At 41.1% G+C, this 18,376-nt stretch overlaps 1 protein-coding gene across 1 annotated transcript in view; it reads left to right on the forward strand.

Annotated features, from left to right (window-relative positions):
• Positions 1-18,376, forward strand: part of shank2b (SH3 and multiple ankyrin repeat domains 2b) — a 126,149-nt gene that overhangs the window by 93,962 nt on the left and 13,811 nt on the right. Inside the window, exons 16-18 of the mRNA XM_031823147.1 lie at positions 12,723-12,858; positions 13,781-13,867; positions 15,918-15,944. Coding sequence (XP_031679007.1) covers positions 12,723-12,858; positions 13,781-13,867; positions 15,918-15,944 — 250 coding nt within the window. The remainder of the gene's footprint in view (positions 1-12,722; positions 12,859-13,780; positions 13,868-15,917; positions 15,945-18,376) is intronic.

Raw genomic sequence — 18,376 nt, forward strand, 5'->3', positions numbered from 1 at the left:
CGGGTGCACTGGTTTGAGTGTGTCAAGAACTGCAACGCTGCTGGGTATTTCACACTCAACAGATTCCCGTGGGTATCAAGAATGGTCCACCACCCAATGGACATCAAGCTAACTTGACACAACTGTGGGAAGCATTGGAGTCAACATGGGCCAGCATCCCTGTTGAACGCTTTTGACACATTGTAGAGTCCACGCCCCGATGAATTGAGGCTGTTCTGAGGGAAAAAAGGGATGCAGTATTAGGTGTTCCTAATGTTTTGTACACTCGGTGTACATGCATATGATGCAGGTTCGCTACAGCACAATGCATTCTGGCTGTGTGATTAGCCTAGCTGGAAGCTGGGGGATAGTTTGCTGTGTGCAGAAGGCTTTTGAACGTTATTGTCAGAGCTTGCTGTTTGGCTTCTTTGGTTGGTGCTTAGGATTCTATCCAAGTTTAACCATACTTTTGACCAGGGCCCATAAAATAATGCACTACATAGGGAATAGGGTGCCATTTTGACGCAACCATGGTTTTGACCAGTTTAAACAGAAGGCTAAAAGATGCTGTGTCAATAAGACGAACAGTCTCTTTGGCAAGCCTTAGTGTTTATTACTGCATAGTTCCAGCAGCACAATCCCCTCATGATTTATGTACTTAACAGTAATGATCTGTTTATCACCAGTGACATAAAGAGAAGAAGCATTGGCCGGTTTAAATTCACAATACCGCTGACTAGATTAATTCCTCGCAGCCAAACACAGACACACATACACAAATAGCATGTCTATCTCCCATAAGCTACCCAGGAAAGGGCTAAGAGTGGCCCAAATGAATATTGTTAGCCTTAGAAATAAGGTTCACGAAATCAATAACTTGGCTAACAGATAACATTCATATACTGTCCATCTCTGAAACTCACTTAGATAATTCATTTGACGATACAGCAGTAGCAATACAAGGATATAACATATACAGAAGAGACAGAAATGGGAGAGGCTTTTCTGTATGTGTTCAGAGCCATGTTCCTGTACAGCTTAGAGAGGATCTCTCGTCAAATGTTGTTGAAGTGCTGTGGTTGCACCTGCCTCATCTAAAGCCTTTGGGGTGCTGCTTATGCGCCACCAAGTGTTAACAGTCAGTATTTGGACAATATGTGTGCAATGCTTTATAATGCGTGTGATGTCAACACAGATGTCTATTTTCTGGGTAACCTGAACATTGACTGGTTAGCAACTAGCTATCCTACCAAGAGGACGCGTCTAATTGTAACTAATGCCTGCAATATGACTCAGGTTATTGCTCAATCAACTAGAGTGCATTCCAAATGTATTGGATCCATAGATATCATATTAAATTACTATAGAGGCTATGTACGAATCCTCAAAGTTCCATAATAGTGCAAAAAAATGACAGCCATCTTGGTCAGGGAGAAATCCTAAACAGTCTAATTTGAATGATAGGCAGTAGAGGCATTATCCAGATTTTGCATATGCAGGAAAATAATAGTAAGGCTTGTGATGTATCAGAAATGTTGTAATGGAATTATAGTCAACCTAGAATATTGTCATATAATTATAAATACAGTCTGCATGGGTTGTATACCAATTTCCAGTATAAGTAGCCTCTAACAACATATGTCTCCAGATTTTGTTTTCTTGGAAAACTGGGAGCGCTATTATATGATACAATATCAGTACTTGTTGCATTTACAACTTGTCTAAGTCATATCATCAACTGATTTGAGCCAGTGTATGGCTGTGGATTGACTGCATTGTTTGAATGGAATGTTGTCATATTGGCAGTTAATTAGGACATTTTATGGAATAATTTTTCCAAAACTGGCTGACTAGCTAGCTAAGACAAATACAGTGCAGATACATTCTTCACATGCATTGTTTTAAACTATATCTTATGACAGCACTTGCATACTATGGTTGACCAACTCCCTGACCAACATAGCTGACCTTTGGACCATCATAAGAAGATTTATTTCCCATTCTAGTATTCTAAGTCCTAATTCTATGGTTGGATCTGTGACATCCACTTGTATTGATCATATCTTCACTAATGCTGCAGAGCTCCAAAGTAATATCAGTTCCCATTGGCTGTAGTGACCATAACGTTGTGGCAATAACCAGGAAAGCCAGTGTCAAAGGTTGGGCCTAAAGTCATTTATAAGAGGTTATACAATTGAATTTTTTTGTTTAAGATGTGAAACATGTATGTTGGTCTGATGTATAGAGGAAGTGAATCCAGATGTAGCACTGGAAGTGTTTGTATTACATGCCAATTGTTGACAAGCATGCACCTGTTAAGAGCCCCCTGATTTGATGAGGAGTTGAAAAATGGTATGGTTCAAAGAAATGATTCAAAAGAGGTGGGAAACAGTACAGGTACAGTAGCTTAGCAGTTTAGGTGACTTTAATTTAATTGATTTTTTTACCTTTATTTAACTAGGCAAGTCAGTTAAGAACAAATTCTTATTTCCAATGACGGCCTACCAAATGGCAAAAGACCTCCTGCGGGGACGGGGGCTGGGATTGTTATACTATTTATTTTCAATATATTACATATAAATATAGGACAAAACACACATCACGACAAGAGAGACAACACAACACTACATAAAGAGAGACTAAAGACAAAAAAATAGCAAGGCAGCAACACATGACAACACAGCATGGTAGCACCACAACATGTCAGCAACATGGTAGCAAAACAACATGGTAGCAGCACAAAACATGGTACAAACATTATTGGGTAAAGGCAAAAGCATAAAGGGCAAGAAGGTAAAGACAACAATAGATCATGCAAAGCAGCCACAACTTTCAGTAAGAGTGTCCATGATTGAGTCTTTGAATGAAGAGATTGAGATAAAACTGTCCAGTTTGTGTGTTTGTTGCAGCTCGTTCCAGTCGCTAGCTGCAGCAAACTGAAAAGAGGAGCGACCCAGGGATATGTGTGCTTTCGGGACCTTTAACAGAATGTGACAGGCAGTGTTGTATGTGGAGGATGAGGGCTGCAGTAGATATCTCAGATCGGGGGGAGTGAGGCCTAAGAGGGTTTTATAAATAAGACTGGTATACAGAGAGAACCAGTTTACAGAGGAGTGTAGAGTGCAGTGATGTGTCCTATAAGGAGCATTGGTGGCAAATCTGATGGCCAAATGGTAAAGAACATCTAGCCGCTCGAGAGCACCCTTACCTGCTGATCTATAGATTATGTCTCCGTAATCTAGCATGGGTAGGATGGTCATCTGAATCAGGGTTAGTTTGGCAGGTTGGGTGAAAGAGGAGCGATTAAGATAGAGGAAACCAAGTCTAGGTATAACTTTAGCCTGCAGCTTTGATATGTGCTGAGAGAAGGACAGTGTACTGTCTAGCCATACTCCCAAGCACTTGTATGAGGTGACTACCTCAAGCTCTAAGCCCTCAAGGGTAGTAAGCACACCTGTGGGGAGAGGGGCATTCTTCTTACCAAACCACATTACCTTTGTTTTGGATGTGTTCAGAACAAGGTTATGGATAGAGAAAGATTGTTGGACAGTAAGAAAGCTCAGTTGTAGGGCATTTAACACAAAATCCGGGGAGGGCCCAGCTGAGTATAAGACTGTATAATCTGCATATAAATGGAGAGAGTTTCCTACTGCCTGAGCTGTGTTGTTGATGTAAATTGAGAAGAGCATGGGGCCTAGGATTGAGCTTTGGGGTACTCCCTTGGTGACAGGCAGTGGCTGAGACAGCAGATTTTCAGACTTTATACACTGCACTCTTTGAGAGAGGTAGTTAGCAAACCAGGCCAAAGACCCCTCAGAGACATCAATACTCCTTAGCCGGCTCACAAAAATTGAATGGTCTACCGTATCAAACACGTTGGCCAAGTAAATAAAAATAGCAGCACAATATTGCTTAGAATCAAGGGCAATGGTGACATCATTGAGGACTTTTAAGGTTGCAGTGACACATCCATAACCTGAGCAGAAACCAGATTGCATACTGGAGAGAATACTATAGACATCAAGAAAGCCAGTCAGTTGATTGTTGACAAGTTTTTCCAACACTTTTGATAAATAGGGCAGAATAGAAATAGGCCTATAACAGTTAGGATCAGCCTGAAATAAAGGATGAACCATGGCTGCCTTCCAAGCAATGGGAACCTCCCCAGAAAGGAGAGACAGGTTAAAAAGGTTGGAGAAAGGCTTGGCGATGATAGCGGCAGCAACCTTAAAGAAGAAAGGGTCTAAACCATCTGACCCATATGTTTTTTTGGGGTCAAGTTTCAGGAGCTCCTCAAGCATCTTGGAGTCATTGACTGCCTGCAGGGAGAAACTTTGTAGCGGGCCAGGGGAAAAAGAGGGAGAAGCATCGGGGATAGTCGCAGTCGAATGGGTGGGAGATGAGGAAATGTTGGACGGGCAAAATTACTATTTTTCCCCATGGCTGAGTCAAATAGGAATACTGACTTAATGAAGTGGTGATTAAAGAGCTCAGCCATGTGCTTCTTGTCAGTAACAACCACATCATCAACATCAAGGGACATGGGCAGCTGTGAGGAGGGTTTATTCTCCAGGTCTTTAACCGTTTCCCCAGAACCTCTTGGGGTTAGACCCACAGAGCGAGAACTGCTCCTTAAAGTAACTAACTTTGGCCTACCAGATAGCCTGAGTGCACTTATTTCTAATTTGCCTGAACGAGAGCCAGTCAGCCTGAGTATGCGTGTGCTGAGCCTTTCACCAAATGCAGTTCTTGAGGTGGAGTAACTCTGCAAGATCACGGTCGAACCAGGGGCTGAACCTGTTTTTAATTCTCGTTTTCTTTATGGTGGCGTGTTTGTTAACAATACCACTGAAAATATCAAAAAGAAGGCACAAGCATCTTCGACAGAGGGGATCCAGCTGATTCTATACCATTTTACAGTTCATGAATGAAGGCTTGCTCATTGAGGTTTTTTAGCAAGTGTCTGTCTAACCAGGACAGGTCATTTTCACTGAGCAGCCATTATGAACACAGGCTGTAAAACAGTGATCACTAAGGTCATTACAGAAAACACCAGACTGATACCGATCAGGATTATTTGTGAGGATAACATCAAGAGTAGCCTTTTCTGGGTGTTTGGAGTCATACCTCGGGGGATTGGTAATAATCTGAGAAATATTTAGGGAGTCCCATTTCTTTAGGACTTGGTCAGGTGGTTTAAGCATGTCCCAGTTTAGGTCACCTAGCAGGAGACTTAGCTTAGGGGGCCAGGAGAGAGCTTAGGGCAGGTAGGGTACAGCCGGGGCTGATGGGGGACGATAGCACCCAGCAACAGTCAACAAAGAGCTATTTGAAAGTTGAATACTTAAAACCAGCAAATCCTATTGTGATCAGATGACAACAAGATCATATTGTACAGCAATTTCATCAGGTAACATGACTACAAAGCCGGCGAGAGGTGTTTAGAATAGGATGGGAGGCCAAACGTCAGTGTAACCAATAGAGAGTCCGAGCCCCGAGTGTGGGAACAAACATAGTCGGTCCCACGGTTGGGTAAAGAAAGTTCGTAGTCAACAAAGCATGCAGGAGTCATGAGGCAAATAGCAAATGCATTTACAGTCTGTAAATTGAGACATTTTGGGACTAAATGTAACAAAAGGAAGAGTAAATGATATTACCAAACCAACATGAATGACATAAAACACAATCTTTCAGTGAAGTTGATGGGTCATTTATAACAAAACCTTTCGATATTGCCAATCTGTTCAATTCTTATTTCACTAGTAATGTGGGAAAAAATGGACCCCAGGAAGAGTAGCTGCTGCATCTGCAAAAGCTAATGGGGATCCAAATCAATAAATAATCAACATTGAGCAGTGAATCATCATATTTTTTTTGTATAAAACATCTAATGGTGAAAGAGAAGGATTGCTCTTTTGAATTTGGTGAAGTTGGTATGGGAGTGGTGGAAAAGCGATTCTTATCCATCTGTAGTGATACCCACCAGGTATAGACAACCATAATGGTAAACTATTAAGAATGGTAGCAGACTGTATTAGCAACTCTATGTGCTATATCTTTACCTAAAGCCTAAAGAAGCATGTGTCCACAGGCGTGGACGGAAACTAAAGTAATTCCACTGCCTAAAAATAGTAAAGGACCATTTTACCTGGTTGCTAAAATTATAATAGTTTCAGTGTATGTGACAAAATAAGCATGTATTGTATAGAGAATCATTGTACCATCTAAACCGCTGTGAAATATATTTTAAGTAACCAAAAATATTGTATTTTTAGCTGTTTGTAGCTGGTGTACAAAACTTAAGTTAAAAGAAGCAAAAACTAAACTTAAGAATTGGAATATAGAAATAGCGCACATAGGACCAGTCTAGCAATTCTTAGACTTGCCTTCAATGCAGATCTGTAATTCATATTTCTATACTGAGCAAAAATCGAAACGCAATATGCAACAATTTCAAAGATTTTACTGAGTTACAGTTCATATAAGGAAATCAGTCAATTGAAATAAATAAATTAGGCCCTAATCAATGGATTTCACATGACTGGGTAGAGCCGGGGCCATGGTGGGCCTGGGAGGGCATAGGCCAACCCACTGGGGAGCCAGGCCCATCCAATAAGAATTTGTTTTTCCCCACAAAAGGGCTTTATTACAGACATAAATGTTCCTGTTTCGGTGGCATTGTGTTGTGTGATAAAATTGCACATTTTAGAGTGGCCTTTTATTGTCCTCAGCACAAGATGCACCTGTGTAATGATCATGCTGTTTAATCAGCTTCTTAATAAGCCACACGTCAGGAGGATGAATTATCTTGGCAAAGGAGAAATGCTCACTAACAGGGATGTAAACAAATTTGTGCACAACATTTTAGAGAAAATAGCGTTGTGCATATTGAACATTTCTGGGATCTTTTCTTTCAGCTCATGAAACATGGGATCAACATTTTACACGTTTATGTTTTTGTTCAGTGTATATGAATTTGGTCGGGTCGCCCAAAAAGTTACATATTGCAACTTTAAAGGCATCTAAAACTAAAAGCATTGTATTTGGTTCAGAACATTTTCTAATGCCTAAACCTCAACTGTATTAAGGGTGTGACTAGGGCTGTTATGGTGACCATATTACTGCCACACCAGCTGTCACGAGTCATGAACACAGTCAAATTCCACGTGAACGTGTAGTCACGGTAACTCGGCTTCTCCAAAACTGTGTTTCTGATGCTGCTAACGGTCATTAGTAGCCTACCAAACTTGCTAACTGCCTGTCGCTAATGACATGTCCCTCTAATCCCTCTCTAATCATTTGGCATCAACGCAAATGCAATCAAAAATGAAATCAGACACTTCGAGAGCCCATGAGCTCATGTTGCGCAACATTTCTATAGGCTATGCAATTGCGGGAGAATTGTTTTGTTGTTGATGGCCTTTATTAAAAAGAGGATCCCATCAGCTTTCTAGAGGCTAGACCTACTATATTTATTTCTCATCTTTCCTAATATGAAGCACATTGCTTTACTTTACAACAGGAGTTGCCTACCTGGCTGGCATGGAAATGAACCGCTGGAAAAGCGGCCTCCATTCGCTATGATATTTTTCTGTACTGAAACTCCAAATAGTGTGCCGCGTGGCAGTTATGTACATATGGTTGTTTCCTTCCTTTTCCTCGTTTTCTCATTTAACTGTAAGATGTAAATATTGTTTTTTTATTGTTCCCGGAGGCAGTTGCTATAGAGAGAACCAAAATATAGCTTTTTCAATTTCTTTACTCCAGTTCCAACAGACGCATGATAGTGGTCCATTCTAAATCAAAACTAATTCCACACCTATATCATTTAGGATATGTAAAGACAATATCAATAGTCTGATAGGGGACAATGTTATCACTTGTGAATGATGTATCATCGCTTGTGAATGATGCCCAGCGTGTGCAGTCTAAGGCAATAAATGTCGCATGCCTTTTTTTGTGCTACTTTTTAAAATCAGAGTCGCATGAGGCATGTAGCCTAGCCCATAGGCCTATATGTTTTGATCGCCCATAGACCTATATGGTTTGATCGCCCATAGACCTATATGTTTTGATCGCCCATAGACCTATATGTTTTGATCGCCCATAGACCTATATGTTTTGAGCGCCCATAGGCCTATATGTTTTGATCGCCCATAGGCCTATATGTTTTGAGCGCCCATAGGCCTATATGTTTTGAGCGCCCATAGGCCTATATGTTTTGAGCGCCCATAGGCCTATATGTTTTGATCGCCCATAGGCCTATATGTTTTGATCGCCCATAGACCTATATGTTTTGATCGCCCATAGGCCTATATGTTTTGATCGCCCATAGGCCTATATGTTTTGATCGCCCATAGGCCTATATGTTTTGAGCGCCCATAGGCCTATATGTTTTGAGCGCCCATAGGTCTATATGTTTTGATCGCCCATAGGCCTATATGTTTTGATCGCCCATAGGCCTATATGTTTTGATCGCCCATAGGCCTATATGTTTTGATCGCCCATAGGCCTATATGTTTTGATCGCCCATAGACCTATATGTTTTGATCGCCCATAGGCCTATATGTTTTGATCGCCCATAGACCTATATGTTTTGATCGCCCATAGACCTATATGTTTTGATCGCCCATAGGCCTATATGTTTTGATCGCCCATAGGACATTAGATGAATCTTTTTTAATACCACAAATGAAAGGGTAGCCTACTTCGCTGACACTGACAAACCAATTAAAGTGACTTGAAGGGGAGACACAAATATAACATGACGTCCATCTTAACTGGAGGACATGTATTGTCCAAAAACAAACTTTGAAGTAGCACTGACTCAACAATGATAAATAGTGAATATGCCGCCGGGGAATCACCAGGGATATTGCCGATGCTCTCTGCTGGTGCCAATAAGATAGGCTATACTGTTGTTCAAACAATTCATTTAGCAAATTTTGAATACTAAAAGACAGATTTGTGTTTTCATTGTCTTCCCTTTACAGCAATAACCATATTCTTTCCAAACTGTTTTCCTGTGATTATATTTAGAAATATATTGCGAGATGCCTGGGTTGATCTCTTAGAGATTGTAGAAGGAAAGGCAGATTTAAAACAATCCACAACTCATCCTTTGGCCAAATCAAGCTCTAGTAGTCTATTTTGAATGATTCAATGTATTTCTGTATAGAAAGGAATAATCTAATTAGGTGAAATAATTTTGGCAATTTAATTCACTTTACATTAGGGAAGCTTAGCTTTCCCTAGGCTTATTGTAACCACATGTAACCTCCATTCACTATTCGAGTGCAGGCTATGGATGACATGTTTTTGTTTTTGTGCGCCATTCGAAAATTTAAAATAATTCCACACATGTAGGCTATTAGTAGGTTATAGGTATAAAGAAAAACAGATTCAATTGAGATTAGTCTGAAGGGTGAGAATATTACAAAGTGCTTGTCAAATTGTGCATGAGAGACTGATGAAGTGTGTGCAGCCTTCGCAAGAAACAGAGAAGAGCACAGAGTCGCATCATGCAGCCTTCAAATGTATTAACAATCTAAACACATAGCCTAACGTTTGTAACACTAAAGTTGCATAAATAACTCTACATTAAGCATATATGAGGACATGTTTCTTTGTTATCTGCTCAACATAGAAAAGCCGCATGTGCTCACCTCGGAAATCGTTTGGGGGAAAATGTCCTTTCTATTTTATTCAGCTATGTTCAATTGTATTTTTCTTACTATAAAATAATATAAAATAATGCCAATGAATACTAAGCAAATATTGTCGGCATAGCCAGATCACGACCTAACATAAGGACAACTCAGAATATACTATTCTGTTCTTCTGAAATGGGCTGTGACGGTGTAGGCCTGTTTAAATAGATTTATTAGACTTTTTAATGAAATGTAGATGTTCCAAAGGTTTGCATCAGTAGCTTGTAGGCTATGCGTGGAAGCCAGGAAATGCTAAACGTGTTTATGTTAGTGAATGGTCAATTACCGCGAGACTGGCAGCTATTTACATAACTATCACCGGGTGACAAAATGTCATGACCATCACAGCCCGAGGTGTGACCATTGAGCAAGTTGAGGAAGCTAAACTCCTAAGTATAAAATTGGATGGTCAATTATCATGGTCAAGTCATATTGACAAAGTTCTTGTAGAGATGTTATAAAAAGATGGTCTGCGTTTTTGACACAAGAATAAACTGTACTAATTGTTCAGGCTTTGGTCTTGTTCCCTCTTTATGGCTGTCTGGTAATATGGTCAAGTGCAGCAAAACTGCAGCTGACTCAAGACAGAGCAGCACGCCGTGCTCTGAACTGCACATACAGAACTAACATCAACAACATGCATGCCAGTCTTTCCTGGTTGAGGGTTGACTAGAGATTGACTGCTTCTCTTCTAGTTTTTATGATAAATATTACTGTGATTATAATTCCAGATTGTCTAGATAATCAAATAACATTCAACTCAGACAAACATACACACCCCACAAGGCATGCCACCAGGGGTCTCTTCAGACATTCATACATACCCCATACCCCTCTTCACAGTCCCCATGTCCAAAACGAATTCTCGGCAATGCACAGTATTATACAGAGCCATAAGCAAACAGCAAAAGTACTCCATTTAAAACAAAATAAAACATCCTATGGCACTATAGGGATTGGGAAGTGACACACACAACACCCACACACACACACACTGACACTCTAACACACACAATCTACACACATTATTCTTTAGTTGTATTGTTTGTATATTGTTGTATTTTTAAATTGTGTGAATGTTCTTGTCTGTCGGTCTATCAGTGTTTTGTTACTTGTCATCTTTTGTGTTTTTGTGTAGACCACAGGAAGAATAGCTGCTGCTTCGGCAACAGCTAATGGGGATCTGAATAAACCAAATCCCACACAAACGCACACGCGCACATGGTGTGTCTTTGCCTTTACCAGATGACAAAGTGGAATCAATAGAAGGACCCCCTCCTCCATTACTGACCAGGCCTGTGCAGTGAGCAGAGCAGCCTGTCAATACTGACTGCAGATTTAACATGGTGTTATAGGAAGAGTAATGGACCTGATTGAGTGGCATGAAATGATGATATATTAGACAGCAGCACAGGGTACTACAGAATGGTTGAACACCTAAGTGACCACCTCTGAGCAGGAAATACAGGTCTGAGAACAGTCCATAAACCATTAATTAGACAGCAGCACAGTGTAATACAGGATGGTTGAAACACCACCGGAAACCTCCAAGTAGGAAATACTGTTCTGAGAACAGTACATAAAACCTGGCTGAATCACCACAAGATACCGCTGAGCAGGAAATGCTGAGAAACCTACACCATACAACAAGAAATGTCACGGCTAATAGAGCTGAAGATATCTAATCACCTTTAATGTCAGTCAGACCTCAGTACTTTGCCATGTTTTTCTGGGTTGTTGCATTTCTATTTTAAGGGTTGTGGTTTTATACAGTATATCAGGCCAGTCATTGAGTCATGACGAGATGCAGACTTCAGATCAACTTGTTGGAGAGTTGTATCCGTGTAGTTAAGGAGTTGTTATGGCATACTTTAATGAACGGGAAAATGTAGATCTCCACTTAAATGGACATGCCCCAAGGTAATTCTTTTTTCATGACTTGCCCATAAACAATATCTAGTAATGCTGCATACTTTTAGAAAGTTCTGGAACTCGCCTTTCTGATGACAAATAGTTATACATTGCTTAGGTGTACTCACTTTTGAGGACACAAGGTCAAATACGTAGTACAACATATGATGTTTTTCCTCTTCAACAAAAGTGGTGTGATAGGGCACGAAATGACTGCAGTGCCTTCTAGATATAGTAACATTGAAATTATAAATGATCTACCATCGGATTTCACCTGTCTTACAACCTTCTAATAAATACGATCATGCTTTATGACAGCACAATATTTGCGCCACGTCACGTAACTGACTACAGAGAGTTTTTTCCAAAACGTCCTCTGAGGGATGCAGAGACAACATTCAAGTGGCTGCAGACTCATTACAACTTCTGCTCTAATCGCACAGTGGTTTTGGTCCTTCTGTGAACAAGAGAAAGTCTTGTTTAAATTCTACTAAATGAAGTTCATATTTTTTCATGCTGAAAGCACTAAATCCATCTGAGAACATCACAGCGAAATGAGACTGCTTCCTGCTCAAATCGCTAGACTCTTCCGTTTCAATTGTAATCACAGTCGGAGCCGCGTGCTCCACAACCCGAGCAAAAATATCCTTTGTCTAGATAGGCCAGGAAATGTGACGTGTCTCTCGCCGTGCAAATTAGGTTTCAGGTTTCACTGGATCTCATAGGTGAGTCGGAGACGGCATCAGAAGCGGGACAACCAGACCTTTCACAGAGTGCACAGGAATGGACATTGTGTCGTTCAAAGAGTGCTGTACACAGAAATGTCTGTTGGAACTGGTCCAGAACCACTCAAGGTCCCCTAAATCGTCACCGTAATGGCTAAGAGGCTTTAGTTCAGGTTGTGATTTTATATTTCTGTCCAGTCATTGAGTGATGAAGGGATGTTGACTTTGCGAAGATTAGATCAGCTTGATAGTGAGTTGTTGTTAAGAGATGTAACAGCCGTGGGAATACGTGTTGTTACACCTGCATTTTAGGGTTGTGATGCTATGTTTCTGCCCAGTCATTGCGTGATGTAGCGATGTAGACTGTACCCTAGGTGTCTTGTCTTCTGTGTTGCAGGTGAACCAGGAAAATGTGGTGAAGGTGGGCCACAAACAGGTGGTCAATACGATCCGACACGGGGGAAACCGGCTCATCATCAAAGTGGTGACGGTTAGCAGGAATCTGGACCCTGATGACACGGCTAGGAAGAAAGGTAAGCCTTTTATCCTCTCTCTCTCTCTCTCTCTCTCTCTCTCTCTCTCTCTCTCTCTCTCTCTTTCTCCCACCTTGCTGCTCTGCCCTACAACACCCTGCCAGCAGGATCAAAGTCTGATTAGTTGGGGTGAGTCCACAGTCAGGGTCCCAGCTCACCCTTCCAAACCAGAACTGGGTTTAATACTATTTGAAATATTTACAAATACTTCATATGTGCTTGACCAATAGATAGGCCCGAAACTGCGAACCCCGCAGTCTGGGCCGACTAGTGCAAACGTTCAAAGTATTTGAAAGATTTGAAATAGTTTTTGAACCCAGGTCTGTTCTAAACCGTCTTGGCTCGTCCTCGTACTGTACTGTAGTGTATCGGGAAGCTAGAAGCTGACGAGCTAGAAGAGCATTGACCACATTGCAGTTTTTCCTGATGACTATGCTGATTTTCAGCCTTGAAGTTAAGACGGTGGTCATGGGGGCATTCAAAAAAATTGCCTGTACTGCAGCACAGGTAAAAACATTTCAAAGCTGATGTACATCAACTGTCAGGGGCATATTTTAGAAGGGCATTTGTAAGGTATTTTGTTAGATGATTGCTGAACTTGGTCGCTTGCTTGACGTCACCCTACGAGACTTGTGAAGTTGTCACATTAACAACTCAGTGTTGCTGAAGCGCATACAAGCATTTTGGAAAGGAACTGTTTAACACGCCTAGCTGTATACTGTCGATCTCTCATCTGGGGCTTGTTCAGGATGATGTAACGTTACAGAACACTCACGTAGAAATATAGGCCTATGGCATAAAGCAGAAATGATTTTCTTGTCAGATGGAATAGGGAATAGTGTCAGCTCTATTCATTCTATCTTTATCTGCAACGTTCAGAACACGACCCTGAATACACCCCTGCTTTTCTGTGTTGTTGCAGTGCCCACACCTCCGCGTAGGGCTCCCTCCACTGCCCTGTCCATGGCCATGCGCTCCAAATCCATGACATCAGAGCTGGAGGAGCTTGGTAAGAAACCATCCGTACATGGGAGATTGTAATTCCAAGAGGTCAAATGCATTTTGTATCCTCTTGGTTTGTTCTCTGTGTGTTTGTTTAGTGATGTTGTTCTCTGGAAGATATAACATTTAAAAAAGTAATTATGTCCTCCTGATTTGTTTGTCAATACCTGCGACTACAGTGGACAAAGGTACGCAGCATACAGTAGCTACTGTTTGGTCACAGCTGCTCGCAACTGTCTTAAAATAGTTTTGTTCTCTCATTTTTAAATGTTAATTTCCTCCATTTAATATAGTACTATATTTACTCGACTTTGAGGGGGCATAGGCAATTATGCACTTTGCGCAAAGGCACTAAGGTGTTCTGCTCTGTACCATTTGATCTGAAGAGGGCTGAAGAGAAAACATTTTAACGACAGTGCGGAATCATCTAATGTGATAAAGAGCTCATTAGACAGCGTGACTGATCATTTTGACTACTTTGAATGATCATAGCAATTGCATAATTCCATTCTATGTCATCATACATCTAACCTAATGAATTTTGGATTATTAATTTACTTAATCATTTCATTTATTGTTTGATTGTTTTAACTCTGAGCCGTATAAAGTATGTAAATAGCTTTGATTTAACTTCACCATTTGAAAAAGCTTTCACCTTATTGCTGACTCATCTGTCGCTTATAACTGTTCTGCAGTAGGTGTTGTTTTGAAGGGCCGGTCGTAGAAATGGCATGAAAGGGTTGATCATTCTATGTCTATTTGTCAGGTGTCATGTTTAGAAGCTTTTAAACATGTATACAATTGCTTTTACGAAAATGCACTATATATACAAAAGTATGTGGACTCGCCCTTCAAAAGTTGTGGTTGCTGCTATGTCATGCACGCCTGTGGCTGACAGGTGTATAAAATCGAACACACCGCCATGCAATCTCCATAGACAAACACTGGCAGTTGAATGGCCTTACTGAAGAGCTCAGTCCAACAAGTCTCTTTGTCAAATTTCTGCCCTGCTAGAGCTGCCCTAGTCAACTATAAGGGCTGTTATTGTGAAGTGGAAACGTCTAGGAGCAACAACGGCTCAGCCGCAAAGTGGTAAGCCACACAAGCTCACAGAACGGGACTGCCGAGTGCAGAAGCGAGTAGCGCGTAAAAATCACCTCTCCTCTGTTGAAACATTCACTACTGTGTTTCTGGAACTTCAGCACAAGAACTGTTCGGGAGCTTCATGAAATGGGTTTCCCATGGCCAAGGGGTACTGAATGTTTCAACCTAGGATGCATTCCGACAGACAAATCTGGGTTTGGCAGATGCCAGGAGAACGCTACCTGCCCCAATGCATACTGTAGTGCCAACTTTAAAGTTTGATAGAGGAGGAATAATGATCTGTGGCTGTTTTTCATGGTTCGGTCTAGGCCCTTTTAGTTCCAGTGAAGGGAATACAATGACATTCTAGACGATTCTGTGCTTCCAACTTTGTGGCAACAGTTTGGTGAAGGCCCTTCCATGTTTCAGCATGACAATGTCCCCATGCACAAAGCGAGGTCCATACAGAAATGGTTTATGAAGATCATGTGGAAGAACTTCACTGGCCTGCACAGAGCCCTGACCTCAACCCCATCAAACACCTTTGGGATGAATTGGAACGCCGACTGCAATCCAGGCCTAATCGGCCAATATCAGTCCCCGACCTCACTAATGGTATTGTGGCTGAATGGAAGCAAGTCCCCACAGCAAAGTTCCAACATCAAGTGGAAAGCCTTCTCAGAAGAGCGGAGGCTATTATAGCAGCAAAGGGGGGGCCGACTCTATATTAATGCCCTTTGATTTTGGAATGAGATGTTCGACGAGCAGGTGTCCATATGCTTTTGACCATCCCCTAGGCTTACATTTGGCAAAGTAGTGATGAGTAGTGGTCTTTATATTACGCTGCTTTAAATGACAATATTCCACTATTTGTTTTGCATAATAGCCTGTGTTCTTGTTGAGAGAAACTTTTTGTTGATTTCTTTTTGATCATCATTTGTTACATACGTTTGTATATTCTCTTTTTTTCTAAGCCACTTTGAGGAAAAAAGTGACCGGTGGTAAGTGTGATCGGCATGCTTCATACATTACATGTTATCTGTACGTCCATAGAAAGTACAAAATGCTTGATGCACTTTTCACTTTTTCTCTTAGATCCCTTATTTCTTTATCAACACAATTTGTGCATTTTACTTGCATGCCTACTAAACTGTAAGAGGGCAGGTATGAAGGTCAACTAATGTTCGCCGTCTCAGGGTTGTAAACGGGCGTGCAAGCACATTAAGAACATAAGAAAGTGCCCTTCTGAACTAGAAGCTTTTTAAAGACTTGTTAGCACATCACAACACTTGATATCCTTAGCTTTTCACAGCGTTCACATCATGCGTACTTCAGTTCGGTGTGAGAGTGCAATGCTATTGCCATGCATTATTCATTGCTCTGCCCCTCTTTTAAACACAGTTATGCAAGATCAGGAAAAAAACCAACAGCCGAGATCTCACATGCATCCCAAATGGCACCCTATTCCCTCTACAGTGCACTACTTTTGACGTGGGACCTGGTCACAACTAGTGCAATACAAAGGGAATAGGGTTCCATTTGGGATGCAGCCCTCAGCTCACCACAGATTCTTATCCTTCCGAAATAGTTTCACTGTTCTCTGTAACGATAAAAGGATTTGAAACACCTTTATGGAATAAGAACTAGGGGCCTAGGTAATGCACAACAGTCAGCTGCACATTTCAAAGAGCAGCCAGATACCTTCTCAGAATACACTGTGACTTAACTTTAAGGGCACAACACTGTTATACAATGAGCCCACTACCGATAGGCTTTGACTCATACGGAAACAAGGTGTTGCCATGGAAATAATGCTGCATACAGTGTAGTGTGTCGTCCAATATACTGTAGCAGCACAGCATAGTACCTGCAAAAAATAGTCTCTACAGTCCTGCAGCTTCCTACTCTTAGGCACGTTCTTCAGCTGGATTGGCCTCCTTCTGTGTTCACTGCTTTAAACCACAACACTGGAGATTTGCAGGAATGCTTCTAGAATGTGTGGTGACACCAGACACTGAGGTGTCCTAGAATGAGTGGCTTCATCAATCCACCAGTGTTCCTTACTGTCATAAATACTGCAACGTTACTGTAGCCAGAGGATGTGACAGAGAGAGAGCGAGAGAGAGAGGTTGCTGATTGGCCTAAACATCAGCGCCACAGGTAACTTCCACAAAGCTGTGGACGATCTGAGAGACAAGGCAAGAAGGGCATTCTATGCCATCAAAAGGAACATAACATTTGGCATACCAATTAGGAGCTGGCTAAAAATACTTGAATCAGTTATAGAACCCATTGCCCTTTATGGTTGTGAGGTCTGGGGTCCCCTCACCAACCAAGAATTCACAAAATGGGACAAATACCAAAATGAGACTATGCATGCAAAAAATATCCTCTGTGTACAACGTAAAACACCAAATAATGCATGCAGTGCAGAATTAGGCCGATATCCGCTAATTATCAAAATCCAGAAAAGAGACGTTAAATTCTACAACCATCTAAAAGGAAGCGATTCTCAAACCGTCCATAACAAAGTCATCACATACAGAGATATGAACCTGGAGAAGAGTCCCCCTAAGCAAGCTGGTCCTGTGGCTCTGTTCACAAACACAAACAGACCCCACAGAGCCCCAGGACAGCAACAAAATTAGACCCAACCAAATCATGAGAAAACAAAAAGATAATTACTTGACACATTGGAAAGAATTAACAACAAAACAGAGCAAACTAGAATGCTATTTGGGCCTAAACAGAGAGTATACAGTGGCAGAATACCTGACCACTGTGACTGACCCAAATTTAAGGAAATCTTTGACTATGTACAGACTCAGTGAGGATAGCCTTGTCATTGAGAAAGGTTGCCGTAGGCAGACCTGGCTCTCAAGAGAAGACAGGCTATGTGCACACTGCCCACAAAATGAGGTGGAAACTGAGCTGCACTTCCTAACCTCCTGCCAAATGTATGACCATATTAAAGACACATATTTCCCTCAGATTACACAGATCCACAAAGAATTCGAAAACAAACCCGATTTCGATAAACTCCCGTATCTACTGGGTGAAATACCACAGTGTGCCATCACAGCAGCAATATTTGTGACCTGTTGCCACAAGAAAAGGGCAACCAGTGAAGAACAAACACCATTGTAAATATAACCCATATTTATGTTTATTTATTTTCCCTTTTGTACTTTAACCATTTCCACATTGTTACAACATTATATATATTTATAATATGACATTTGTAATGTCTTTATTCTTTTGGAACTTCTGTGAGTGTAATGTTTACTGTTCTTTTGGAACTTCTGTGAGTGTAATGTTTACTGTTAATTTTAATTGTTTATTTCACTTTTACATATGATCTACTTCACTTGCTTTGGCAATGTTAACATGTGTTTCCCATGCCAATAAAGCCCCTTGAATTGAATTGAATTGA

Source organism: Oncorhynchus kisutch, linkage group LG4, assembly GCF_002021735.2.
Source record: "Oncorhynchus kisutch isolate 150728-3 linkage group LG4, Okis_V2, whole genome shotgun sequence".
In the NCBI taxonomy this organism is placed as follows: Eukaryota; Metazoa; Chordata; class Actinopteri; order Salmoniformes; family Salmonidae; genus Oncorhynchus; species Oncorhynchus kisutch.